Source organism: Neurospora tetraspora (assembly GCF_033439725.1).
Source record: "Neurospora tetraspora strain CBS 560.94 chromosome Unknown B0H65scaffold_9, whole genome shotgun sequence".
Classification (NCBI taxonomy): Eukaryota; Fungi; Ascomycota; class Sordariomycetes; order Sordariales; family Sordariaceae; genus Neurospora; species Neurospora tetraspora.
Window position 1 is genome coordinate 906,037 of NW_026944391.1, and position 12,252 is coordinate 918,288.

Consider the following 12,252-nt stretch of genomic DNA (forward strand, 5'->3'; position numbering starts at 1 on the left):
TGGGGGAGTGAGCTTGTCGCGATGCCGTGTCCGTGGTGTTGTCCCTTTTTTGCAAGAGGTTGTTGTTGTCAGAGGACAGAAACGGATCTTGGTCGCCAGCGGAAACCGAAAATTAAATCATGCAATTCCTTCATGGAAAACAAGCAACAGCGACGGGCAAGTGCAGCAATCAAGTTCTCCCTGGCAATTGGGCAGGCGCGGCTGGATGGGCAGGAGCGGGCAGAGAGGCAGAGAGACCTGAGAGATCCAAGGGAAAAAGGCGGGGCAAATATCAACAAGCGGATGACAGTCGCAGCAGAAACCCCGGCAACGGCCATTCACCATGGGAATTGGGTGTCAGTGGGTGCGGTACAGTGGCCCTTTGGGTGCCAATGGCTCCCCAGTGGCTCCCCAATGGCCCCAAATCGCGGGGTCTTTTCGACCGCGACTCCTTGGACCGCGCTGAAATGTTCTTGGCAGCCGTGCACTAACGCGTCATTCCGCTCCAGAAAGCTCCATCCGTTAAATTGCGGTGCCACGCTTCCGTCTTCCACTTGTCCATCTTTTTGTGCCATCACCAGTCGAGCATAGGTACCGGCTACACCACCAAGAACGACTCTTTCTATCGAGATAAACAACACATAGTACCGCCGCAATGCCCAAGGAGAAAAACTACAACCCAGTCCAAGCCCAGCGCAAAGCTGACAAGGCCAAGGAAATCAAGAAGGGTAAGTGGAAAGACAAGGCGACATTTGGATCCTACGCGCAAGCGATACTAACAGCAACCCACATCGCACAGGAAAGGCGCAGCAGCAGGCAAAGCGAAATGAACAGCTCGCGAGACGAAATCCAGAAAAAATCCAGCAGCAGATCGACGACCTAAAAAAGATCAAGGAAAAGGAGGGCAAGCTCACCTCCCACGAAGAGCAGGTCCTCGAGGCCCTCGAAAAGGATCTCAAGGCTGTCAAGAAGGCTAGAGAGGCACTAGGCGACAAAGCGCCCACCTTCGGCCACGGACCACGACGCAATGGAGCCCTCGGAAAGCGACGACGCGAGGACGAAGAGTCTAGCGACAGCGACGTGCCCCAAGATGTCAAGAGGATACCGATGCCACGCGACACTCCCCCGCCTATTCCCAAGGACGTTCTAGACGAGTGGTATGCCAAGCGCAGGGCAAAGCGGGCTGCGAACGCGAACCACGAGCCAGTCGGCGAAGGCAGAGGACACCAACAGCAGCAACAGGGAGACCAGAAGACCGAGAAGCCAAAGGCTCCTGTGGTCGAGGTCAAGACTGTCTACGAGGCCAAGCCAATGGTCCGCGATCTTAAAAAGGAGGCCGTGAGCGCATTCGTACCAACAAATGTCCTGCTGAAGCTGGAAAAGGGCAAGGGCAAGGGAGGTCTTATGGAACCAGAAGAAGCCGACGAACTCGAGAGGGCCGGTTACCTGAAGACCTCCCAGAGCGCCGGTCCACGTGGAGTTACCATGGAAGAGGCGGAAGAAGAAGAAGACTAGATGCCGCATCGAAACCTTTCCGAGGGCGAATAGGAGTCTGGCATTTTATGGTTCATCATAATCGACATGATACCAACACATCAAACCATGCGCTTCGGCACGTGTTTACTGCCGAGAAACTCGGGGCTAACCAACCTGATGGAATAAGCTCCGCCTTGGCATTCAAGAGTCGAGACCTATGCAGCACACACTTCGCCCGAGTCCGCCGTTTAGCATGAAATAGCCCGTTGGCATTTCAGCCAGAGAAAGGAATGGACAGTGCCAATTTTCCTTGTTTAGCCCAGCAACGGCTTGTCGTGGAGAAAGAACAACCTTTGAGGCACCGGCCTAGGCATTTCGGCAGGGCGCCAGCAAAAGAAGGAACACAATCCGGCACCGGTGCCTGGAATCAACCATTCTAGCGGTTCCTGCTGCATGGTACCCCCCAGTCGGCAAGCCCTAGCTTCGTCGTTGGAGGGCTCCGAGTTAGGTGAGGAACACAGCCTGACCGAAAGCCTCAGTTACCCAGCAGGGTTCTTAGCCTTTATCCCCGCAAGCGAGCGTGGAGTTCTGCAAGGGTTCGATATATCGCCAATCACTCTTTGAGTACTATCTGTCAAACAGGCGCAGAATGACGGGAAGGGGACCGTTGGCATCTGTCAACGCCCCTGGGCCACGGACGGGAATAATACCGATTAGTGACGGTTGGTGACACAGACGTGATTTGGTGACCCATTCCGGAGTAAAATAAAGCATTCGAGCTGAGGGATTGTTCCATCGTTCGAACTGCCTGCAAGTGCAAGAGGAGGTGATATTGTGGCTCATACGTAGCAGTGATTTGCACCCCTAGAGACTTTAGCTCAGTCTCACTTTGTCCAAATAAGCTTTAGGCTCACAGTCCAAGAACCAACTTGCAGGGGGTCCAAAGGGTGGCATTGTCCACTTACAAGGAGTTGAGTCCACATGTGCACACGGTCTTACATCAGCCATTCATTCTTCGCGATCTTCGAACGGACGGGAGTAGCAGAAGTGGGCGCATACAAGCTTTTGGGCCTTTTTTTTCCTTTCTTTGCCGAACGATCACCCCGTGCGTCAGTGACAACACTGTGGAGACTTTTTTTTTTCAAAGCTACCTTTACCGAGGAGCAAACAAAAAGACGTGTTTGATCTCGTCCCGTTGTGTTGTGACAGGTAACAACCCTTCCCGTTTCGTTTTGTCAAAAGTGTTTCATCAGTGTAGGAACTCGAAAATCTGTAGGGACGTCCTTACAAGACCTTTTCGTTTTCTTCTCCCTCCTGTCTTGTCGTGAGAAACAGCATCCAATCATACCTCTACTCACCACCACATCATGACGAGTAGTTCCTTCCCTCATCGCCCGCCAGGCGCGGACGAGGTCGGTCCCGGTCGATCCGTCGACGACCATGCCCTCAACCCAGCAGTACCAACAACAACAGACTACCAAACTATAACAAAGCCACCACAAACCGCGAACCCAAACCCAGATACCAAGCTCAAAATGCCAGAAACCGCCGCCACACGAAAAGCACAAGTCGTCCCCCTCCTAGGAAGCCACGACGAACCCGAACCCGAAGCCAGCAGCAGCAGCAGCGCCGCAAGCAGCAGCCGACCATCAGATGAAAACCAGCACAACACCTCCATCGACTCCCTCGCCCCTCTAACCCCCGGGCTGATCCCCGCCAACCAACACCACAACTCCTCCTTTGTTGAGGAAGACGATCTCACCACGGGAAAATACGCCCTCCGCTCCTGGCTCACCGTCCTCGGCGCCTGGCTGGCCATCTTCTCCTCCTTCGGACTCCTGACGGTGCTGTCGATATGCCAGAACTACGTGTCTGCTGGGGACAACGAGGAGCAAGTGGCGAGCATCAGCGAAGGGACGCTCGCTTGGGTTTTCTCCCTTTACTTTGTGGTTAGTCTGGGGTTGGGGATGTACGTGGGCCCGTTGTCGGATCGGTTTGGGGCGCGGTGGATGGTTCTGTCTGGGACGGTGTTTTTGGGGGTGGGGATGGTGGTTTTGGCTTGTAGGAGTGGTGAGTTTCTTTTCTCTGTTGGTCTGGTCTGGTCTGGGTGGGGGTGTTTAAGAGGGTCGAGAGGACCCGACCAGAGGGAGAGTCGGGGGTTTAGTTATGGAAGAGAAAGCTAAGGTGGTGGGTGGGACGTGAGGGTTGAAAAGACAGGTGTGACAGAATGAATGGTATAAGCGACATGGTGCTAACAATGGTTAAATCAGAAACATGGGCCATCCTCCTCGCCTTCGGCATCCTCTCCGGCCTAACCTCCACCTTCCTCTTCATCCCCTCTCTCGTAACCATCCACCAATTCTTCAGCCGCTCTCCGCGCTACTACACCTTCGCGACCAGCCTCGCCACCACCGCCGGTCCCACCGCCGGCATCGTCTTCCCCTATGCCACTCGCAACCTCTTCCATGAGGTCAATTGGCCATGGACCATCCGCACCCTCGGTCTGATCTGCTTCTTCCTGGCGGTGATCGCCAACTTCCTGATTCGCTCTCCTCCTTTTGTGCCGACGTCCCCTGCTTCATCTTCTTTGGGGAAGAAGGGGAAGAAGTCGCGGACTCCTTCACCACCACCTGGCTCTTCTGCCTCCTCGGCCTCTTCTTCGGCTTCTGATAATTCTACGACCCCCATGGTGGTCGGCGGGCCCTCGGCTATCATCACCCCCTCAGCATCAGCAAGACCAGCCCTAGTAGGAAAGCTGGCCTCTGCCCCCCACCCCTCCCTCACCCCCTTCTTCTTCTCTTCCCCCTCCTCCTACACCCTCCTCTTCCTCTCTCTCCTGCTGATCCACCTATCAATCTACACAACAACCACCTACCTCTCCGCCACTTCCCTCTTTTCCCAAGGTTATTCGCACAGCTTTACTTTTCGGACTAGCACTCTCGTAGTAAACATTTCCTCCATTGGCGGTCGGTTACTCGCTGGGCTGCTGGCTTCTGGTTCGCCGTTCTGGTCATCTTCTTCTGCCTCTACTAAGCCCCCCTCCAAGGCCGGCGGGATGTTGAAAGGCTTGGGGGCATTCAACACCACCATCTTGTTCTCCCTCCTCGCCACCCTCTCCCTCCTCGCGGTCCTGCTACCACCAATCCTGCACCCCGGACGAGTGGGCATGTCCCCCAGTCGCTTCACCGCTTTCGCCGTCCTCTTCGGCCTCTCCAGCGGCGCTGTTTTGGGGTTGGAACCCGTTTTGGTTTCCCTTGTCTGCGGTACCAACAACAACAACAGCAAGACTCAATTTGGACAGTACTTCGGCACTCTGTATACCATAATCAGCCTAGCAAGCATAGCCGGCATCCCCATCGGCTCGCACCTCATCAACGCCTGCCGGGGCATGTACTGGGGACTGGTGGTGTTTGTTGGTGTCTCCTTTGGGGTGGGCATGTTAGGCCTTTTGCTGGTACGCCGAAGTGTCGTCAACCAGACAGGGGATAATAAGAAGGGGAAGAAGAGTGCAGCGGCGGCGGCGGTAGCGGGTGATGACGAAAGGATTGATGACGGACTAAGGGGGTTCGAGTGGAAGAAGTTGTCGTTGTGGAAGGAGAGGAAGACTTGGAGTGAGTTGACAGAAAGGGTGGGGAGGAGTTGGGGGGAGGTTTGGGGTTTGGAGAGAGTTTAATACGAACGTTCGATATGGGTCTGTCTCTCTCTCACGCCTTGGTAAATGAATTTTTCCTTTTGTTCATGTATTTTTACGCTTTACGTTTGTTGCGGTGCATGACGGATGAAGCGGTTTCAAAGGAACGGTTTGCATGGCTTCGGGTTTTTTTTATCACGGGGAAGATGGGGCCAGCATTTTATAGACTGGTCTGGAGCATTTATCATGAAGCATATATAGCCTTTTCACTACGAGTTTTCTCCGTCAATATCACAAACCTTAAAACACGCCTTGTTCCTCATCGTAGGGTCGATTTGTGACACCGAGTTCGTCGTTGCAGGCACTCTTGACATGAGAACTCTCAAGATACAGTAACCATCTACCCTCGTGACTCGGTTAAATCCAGCTCAAATAGTAGTCACCGCGGAAGCAACGCCAGATTTGCATGATATCCTCCATTGATGGTATCTACCTATCGTAAACAACAATCCAGCCAGAAAAGAGCAAGTGTGTGTAAGAAGAAGAATTGTGGGTATCATCATCTTTCTCGTATATGGACAAAAAGCATAAACGTGCGAGACTTGAAAATTCGGCCCAGCCATCCACGTCATTGAGCATCAAGCAAACATCGCCAGTGGACCGGTAGCAGCGAGGCTCGTCCGTCAAGTCCCGTCCTTATCATCTCATCTCCTTCCTCTTCTTCTCTTTGACTGTCGACATTGTCAATCAAAGAACGCTCGAAGCAAATGTATGTGTTCTCCCGAAGTTGCCTTGGTTTATCCTATATCTTCCGCTGCGATCGCGCTCTTCTTCGCTGAATAGCCGGGGTCCTCCTACCCATTTTATAGTTGGCAGGTTGAAATTCCCGGCCGAAAATCGCTGGCAATGCTGTCTTCTCGCTTTCCGAGTCTCCTCAACATTGTCACCAAGCTGATGGGAATGCTGGTGTGTGTCTCGAACTTCTCGTCTCCTTCTTTCCCCGTCCCTCCTGGCCCTCTCGTTCCATCACCGTCAATCCGCCTCCTTCCTCTATCAACCCTTGCGTACCATGAAATGAGATGTGCGTGGGAGAAAATGCTCAGAAAAGCTGTCGTTCGAAAACCGACAGCTCAAACAACCGTACCGTTTCCTCCGGCCAGAGTAAATAGCAAAAATCAAGACCGTCTATGCCATTGCCACACCGTAATGCCCCATTGCCTTGTGTGATTTCAAAGCCACCGATTGCTGCAGCATTCAAAGAGAAAATCCATAACAAAATAAACCAATAGAGAAAACCATCCAAAAACGAGATATATCGCGAGAAAACTTGTCATCAAAATAATCCATAAAACGATGTCGCTGTATCGTAGCCTCCACATTAGAGACTCATCGTGAGCCATTCCCACTCGGCTCCAGTACGAGAAGGGCCACTTCCAGGCCCACTGCTGCTGCTCGCACCCATCATCTGACCAGCCTGGCCATTCGGCATTCCCATCATACCGCCAGGTCCAACCATAGGACGAGGGGTGTTGATGTATCCATTACCGAAACCGAGGCTGCTCTGAGTCGTCGGAGGAAGCCCAGAAAAGGCACCCCCCGGGTTGAAGGTAGGCATTGTTTCATTAGATGCCGTCGAGTTGGCGGGACTATCGACGTCCATTCCGCTGCTGCTAACAGCTCCGGCACTGACAGGCTGATCGCTTCCGGCGCTCTTGCTATGACGCCTCTGGCGTTTCGAGCTAATGGTATCGCGACGAGACGTAGAACCAGCCCCAGGTCCCGGCGCAGTCTTAGGCGGCGCAGACGCGATGGGAATCACGTTCTTTCCACTAACTACACCACTCGAAGAGCCCGCGCTCCCGTGGTAACTCGAGGGGGTACTACCCGCAGTGTTGCCACCCGAAGCAGGGCCACTCGCGGGGCTTGGGCTCTCGTTGACGCTGCTGGCACGGTTCTGCTGCTGAGCCGGCGACGTCGCCACCTGGGCGGCTGGTTGGTTGTTGGCGTTGGAGGTAATGGACAAAGTCGAGTTCTTCCGAGCCGCTGCACTCATGCTTGCGTTCTTCTTAGACCGCGTGCTTGTACCGCCCACAGGCAAGCTCGCTCCCGAACCGCGATTTCGCTTCTTGATGACATCAGTCTTCAAACTGAGTGGTCGCACGACACCATGGAGCTTCAAAAACAAGCCACAAGCATTGCAAAGGGGCTGTCCATCCGGGTTACGGCGCCACAATGGCGTCGTCTGGGTAAAGCAGTTGGTGCAAGTCGTTGGGGTTTCTGCCGAATTTCCAGCTGCGCCCTGCAAGTTCGTTGTCGAGCCCTGTTTTGCTCCGGGAGGAGGGGATGAAGGCCGGCTTGCCGGTACCGAGGAAAGACCAGACGAACGACCAGCATCGGCGGGGGGCGAGTTGGAGGTAGACTGCGCAAGCCTCTCGAAGGGGTTATTTTTGGCAAAAAGACCCGGGGTCGATGCCGTCCTATGCATCTTCCCTTTACGCGGGTCGTTCTGACGGAATGACTGCGACTGAGACCTGGGAAGACCGTTTCCATCCCATTCCCCAGTGTTATCAACATAGTCGGTTGTTGTAGCGCCAATCGTAACCTGTTTTCGCGGAGGGCCGCCAGGATACCTCGCCGCCTGCGTGCTGAAGTTTCCAGGCAGAGACGGGTCCCACCCCATAGACGACGAATTGAATGCCGGTTCCTCCATGCTCTGGGAAGAAAAGTCATGAGAAATCGATAGGTTGCGATCGGCAAATGCGCCACCATCCTCCTCGTCTCCATCCGATTCCGCTCCAAACGTAAACAGACTGTCCTGCAAAAGATTGATGCCTGGTGATCGGACCGGCTGTTCATTATGGAACACTTGGGTGGGGTCGATGTGACCACTAAACGAGTTCGGGGCTGTAAAGGAGGGTGTTGGATCTGGGCCAGCCGAAGATGCCGGGAACATCATGTTTCCGTTACCGCCATAGGGGAACTGGTGGGCCATAGTGTTGCCCATGCCATGATTTCCTGCCCGGTAAGGCTGCTGGCGAGCCTGGCGCATGTCGACACTGAAGTAGAAGTTATCACCACCCTCGTTCATGGGATGAGGCGTAGAGGCAGTCGACTGGAAAGCGGAAGCTGGCGGCGAGTAGAAGTTGTTGCCATGGATAGGGCCAGTGTGCATGGAAGAGTTGTTGGGGCCAAACATGGCCGTAAATGGATCGTGGCTGACCATTGGTGACGTGGACGGCGAGAAGGAGAAGTTCTGCTGGAAGGGACCGGCAGAGGTGATGAAAGTATCGGCATCGAGGTTGGCGGTATCGAGAGCGTAGGGAACCGAAGAATGAGCGGTTTGCTGCCGCATGCCGCCATGGCTCGTATGATCGAGCGAGTAGTCATGGAGATCAGTATCGGCGTCGAGGCCGTTAGTTGCATAGCTGGGAGTCACGGCGGAGACGTGAGGAGAGAAATCGGCAGGGCGCTTGCGGTTCGGGTTCTAGACAAAGAATAATTGTATCAGACCAGATTACACCAGATCAGCAGGCGGAACTGATAAGAAAGCTACTCACGCGTTTGCTCGTCTCGTCGATGCTGGTTTTGCGAAGGTGTCGAGGAAGATAGCCAAATTCGGTCTGCATCCTTGGGTGATGCAGGGCCGCGGGGACGGACTGAGGGATCATGTGCTGAGGTTGCTGCTCTTTGCGAGCCTTGATAGGGATAGCTGAGGAGTGGTGAGCAGCTCTATCGTCGGCCATTTTGGAGGATGTTTCGGGAGAAGGCGCAATAGACATGCCAGCTGGCGTGCCCATGTTTTCGCCGTTGATGAAATCGTCCAGGTTCATGAGGTCAGACCCCTGGGATTGGGTCTGCTCCGAGGACTTGCGCAAGTGCGCGATGCCGCTTCGAGGGGCTGTTTCCGAAAAACGGTGTGCCCTTTTTACAACAAATGCAATTATAATTAGCTTGCTGGCCAGGCGCTAGAGAACAACACACGACGTCTTCTTTAAGAGTCTCTCTTTCACTTACCGGTCTGTCTCCATTAGCCTACGATGGGCCTGCAGCGGCTTGGCCATCATTCGCCAAGTCAAGTTCTCCATGCGCTCCTGGTTGGGCAGGGCCAGCTTGGTCTTAGCAAAGTACTTCCAGACCTGGGTAGCCAGCGGGTCCTGTTTCTGCATCTCGTCTGGGCTCTGGGTCATGCCAGCCAGGCCGTCCTGAAAAGGCGGGAAAGCGGATGAGCGGAGCAGATCATAGGCTGGGCCGCCGCTGGACGCCGACTGGTTGTGGTAGTCACTGGTGGGATGGGTGTTTCTACTGCTGTAGTTCATGCTGTTGTTACTACTGCTCTGTCTCTGGTGAAAGCCGTTGATATTGTTGTTGGGGCGGCCGAAGCTATCACGGCCACGGGCATTGGCAGCATTGTGGTGGTTGAATGCGCTCATGGGGTGGTGCTGGTTGTTGGCAGAGGACGATGACATGGCGGCGCCTCCAAGTCCGGTGCCGGCCACGGAGTCACCAGGCCTGCGCGGGAAGCGAAAGTCGTGCTCTGTTGTCGTCGGGTTCATGGAGAAAAACGGCCTTGTCGTGGCGGTTGGGGTTGTGGTGCTGGCCGCCATTGTCGCACAGAGGAAGGGTGGAGGAGCGAGACCTGCCGGGGTGGAGGATGAGACTGATGCGGTTGACGTTGACTCTGCGTGTCTGAGGAAAAGAGTCTGAGAAGGAGGAGGGGAAGGGATTCCGGAGGACCGACAGGTGACTGTAGTGGTAGGCCCGTAGTTGTAGGGCAAGAGCTGCTAAAGACCTAGAACGAAGTAGGTCAAAGAAGGTCACGGACAGTCAGTCAGTCTCACTGCGCTCTCTCGAACAGCGGAATTGGGATGCGACTGCGAACTGCGACGGCGACGGCGACGACGACCAGAAAGAAGTTGTTGGTGACGACGTAGATGGCAGCCGATCCGATGACTGTGAAATTGACTTTCACTCGTAGTGGAGGTTCCCGGGTTTTGGGGCTTTGGAACTAGTGTGTAGCGTGTAGCAGCACAGTTGCCAGGACTCAGCAGTGTGAACAGCCAAGCGGCAGCAGTTGCAGCAGCCGAGAACCATCTGCAGACCAGCAAGAACTCCTCCGGTCCAGTCAGGGCAGAGCACAAAAGTGGATTGGAATGGAAGGAAAGTTTCCCCACGTTCGGGTGGTGACTGCTCAGCGCACGGGCAGCCTTCCGTTTCATTCTCATTGACTGTGAGGAGTTGAGTGCCTCGAAGAATGCCCACTGCCCACATTTCTCGTGCTCGGGACGCACACGCCCGCACACGCCCGCCGGCCAAAAAAACCCACTCGACGACTCGGAGCAGGCCAGTCAGAAGCTGCGCTGCCCACCGCGAAAACTCCACAATGGAATGCCCACTGGCGAAAAAGTGCGGCACGCCGGGACGCTAGCGAGCGTGTCCAAGTGGATGTGCAAAGAGTGGGATCTGATTGAAAGGTCGATGAAGTCCACGGTACACGGTACCTGCTAACCCCTGTCGTAGCCACTTGACTGGATGTACACAGTACGCGGAACGCCATTGTTCACGCCCTCGAGTTCAGTCATTTTTTTTTTAGGATGACTGACTGTTCGGGCATGGGAATATCCGTACATGTCTCTGAGAAGCGAACGAAGCCGTGGAAAACCGCAAGGTGAGACCTCTGCATGTTGGTTGAAGAGGTTCAGGGCCGGCTTCGGGATGCCGTTCTTCGTGTGGGGGTTGCAGATGGATTTCTTTTCGGGCGTTGCACTAAGAAGGCAGCGGCGACAACAGCAACAAGAGAAAAATGATGAAGATGAGGGGGACGAATGTGACGACAATACCTTGTTGCTAGTTACTACCTACTGTGTACACTACACAGACAAGAAATGGTCCGGACTGTTTCGGAGCAGCACCCGAGCATGTCGTTGTTCAAGAGACGTGCAATTAACAAGTGGAGTGATCCCGTCGTCCGTCCTATGTTTCAATTCCCGTCTCTGCTATAGGTAGAGTCTAGCGTAAGCCCCTCAGGCCCCTTCGGCTCCAGGTACGGCGGAGACGAGGGGAATTGCTGTCCAGGCCAGTCCATGTCCGTCAACGTCGTCTACGGCAGAACTTGGAAGTGAGATCGCAACTAATATTTGCCTAGTGTGTTCCATGCCATGCCTCGCCGTTCAATGCCCAGACTCGGTTCAGGCAAGCCAGACTGCAGAAAGAGGAAATGGATATTCGGCCAGGCAAAGAAGGGTATGTATCCAATACTGCCAATACGAGAGGCTGGACTTTCTTCCTAGGTGGTATTGAAGGCTCCTGACGTGATGATCTCAAGAGTAACTCTTGGTTGTCTCTGCTTGGCTCTTGGCCTCCGAAGCAACAGCTCTCTTGAACCACACCTGGTTCGGAATATTCAGTCCCTCTCGGGTTCAACTCCGTCAGCGGAGTGAGAAAGAGTGGAGGTCCCACGAGATTGCACACGCGGTAGCGGCCTCGGGTTCTTCCAGCGTGAACAGGGAGTTGGTGCTGGTACGAGTATCTGGTGGGGTTATGGCTCGCTTTTCATTCCTTTGTAAGAGACGATCACGGTCTTGATTCCTGTTACGGCTCCGTCCACATCTCCTCAAAACAACTAACAACGGAACTAGAGTCAGCTAAACTAGAGTGTCGCCCGAACTCGCTGTGATATCGGCAGGACGAATTCAGAGATCCTCTTTGTCTTTGATAGTGGTGAATGGACTCGCCGGAGACAAAGGCTTCGACCGTCGGCCCTTCGGCGGACTCACCCAAGAAAGCGTTCATCTCCTTGTTCTAACCAAGACACTCGGCTCTTCTTTTCTGGGTTTAGAAAGGGCCATTGTTAGCTTGGCTTCTCACAACGTCTGGCCGCCGCACTGTCTTGGTTCATCAGCACCACCCGTCTCTAACTCGTCGTCCTTACGAGACAGCGACAGAATTCGGCCCTTCGTGCATATCGGCTTTGTGTGGCAAAGATCCTTGAATTCTAGATCCTGTAGAGTAGTGAGTAGAGTTCCGTGTAGCCATTCTCCCACTTCTCGTCACTGGCAATCCTACCTGCTGGGTAGCATCGTGGTGGTCGCCCCGGTTCAGGCTGCCTGTTACGGCTCGACGGGGCGTTTTCCACGAGCCAAAGAGGCCCTGAATATGTATAAAGTTTT

At 54.3% G+C, this 12,252-nt stretch overlaps 4 protein-coding genes across 4 annotated transcripts; 3 read left to right on the forward strand and 1 right to left on the reverse strand.

Moving 5' to 3' along the window:
- The first annotated feature begins 552 nt into the window (after positions 1-552).
- Positions 553-1,788, forward strand: B0H65DRAFT_337004 (WW domain binding protein 11-domain-containing protein). Its single transcript, XM_062823582.1, has 2 exons — positions 553-707; positions 779-1,788. The coding sequence occupies exons 1-2, from the start codon at positions 635-637 to the stop codon at positions 1,492-1,494; spliced, it is 789 nt and encodes a 262-aa protein (XP_062677068.1). The 5' UTR covers positions 553-634; the 3' UTR covers positions 1,495-1,788.
- Positions 1,789-2,641: 853 nt separating this feature from the next.
- B0H65DRAFT_561475 (major facilitator superfamily domain-containing protein) lies at positions 2,642-5,128 on the forward strand (the record flags this gene model as incomplete). The annotated part of the gene is made up of 2 exons (XM_062830174.1): positions 2,642-3,525; positions 3,726-5,128. Exons 1-2 carry the CDS (start codon positions 2,823-2,825, stop codon positions 5,126-5,128), a joined length of 2,106 nt encoding a protein of 701 aa, XP_062677069.1. The 5' UTR covers positions 2,642-2,822.
- A 727-nt stretch (positions 5,129-5,855) lies between these two features.
- Positions 5,856-6,389, forward strand: B0H65DRAFT_337067 (uncharacterized protein). Its single transcript, XM_062823583.1, has one exon. It carries the CDS (start codon positions 5,993-5,995, stop codon positions 6,311-6,313), a length of 321 nt encoding a protein of 106 aa, XP_062677070.1. The 5' UTR covers positions 5,856-5,992; the 3' UTR covers positions 6,314-6,389.
- A 75-nt stretch (positions 6,390-6,464) lies between these two features.
- B0H65DRAFT_512562 (nitrogen catabolic enzyme regulatory protein) lies at positions 6,465-9,690 on the reverse strand (the record flags this gene model as incomplete). The annotated part of the gene is made up of 3 exons (XM_062828583.1): positions 6,465-8,570; positions 8,644-9,007; positions 9,101-9,690. The coding sequence occupies 3 exons, from the start codon at positions 9,688-9,690 to the stop codon at positions 6,465-6,467; spliced, it is 3,060 nt and encodes a 1,019-aa protein (XP_062677071.1).
- Between the last annotated feature and the right edge of the window lie 2,562 nt (positions 9,691-12,252).

Coding starts and splice junctions, on each gene's coding strand:
- B0H65DRAFT_337067 (XM_062823583.1), top strand. CDS start 5,993: ATGCTGTCTTCTCGCTTTCCGAGTCTCCTCAACATTGTCACCAAGCTG.
- B0H65DRAFT_337004 (XM_062823582.1), top strand. CDS start 635: ATGCCCAAGGAGAAAAACTACAACCCAGTCCAAGCCCAGCGCAAAGCT. Junction 708..778: donor GGCCAAGGAAATCAAGAAGG/GTAAGTGGAAAG, acceptor CACATCGCACAG/GAAAGGCGCAGCAGCAGGCA.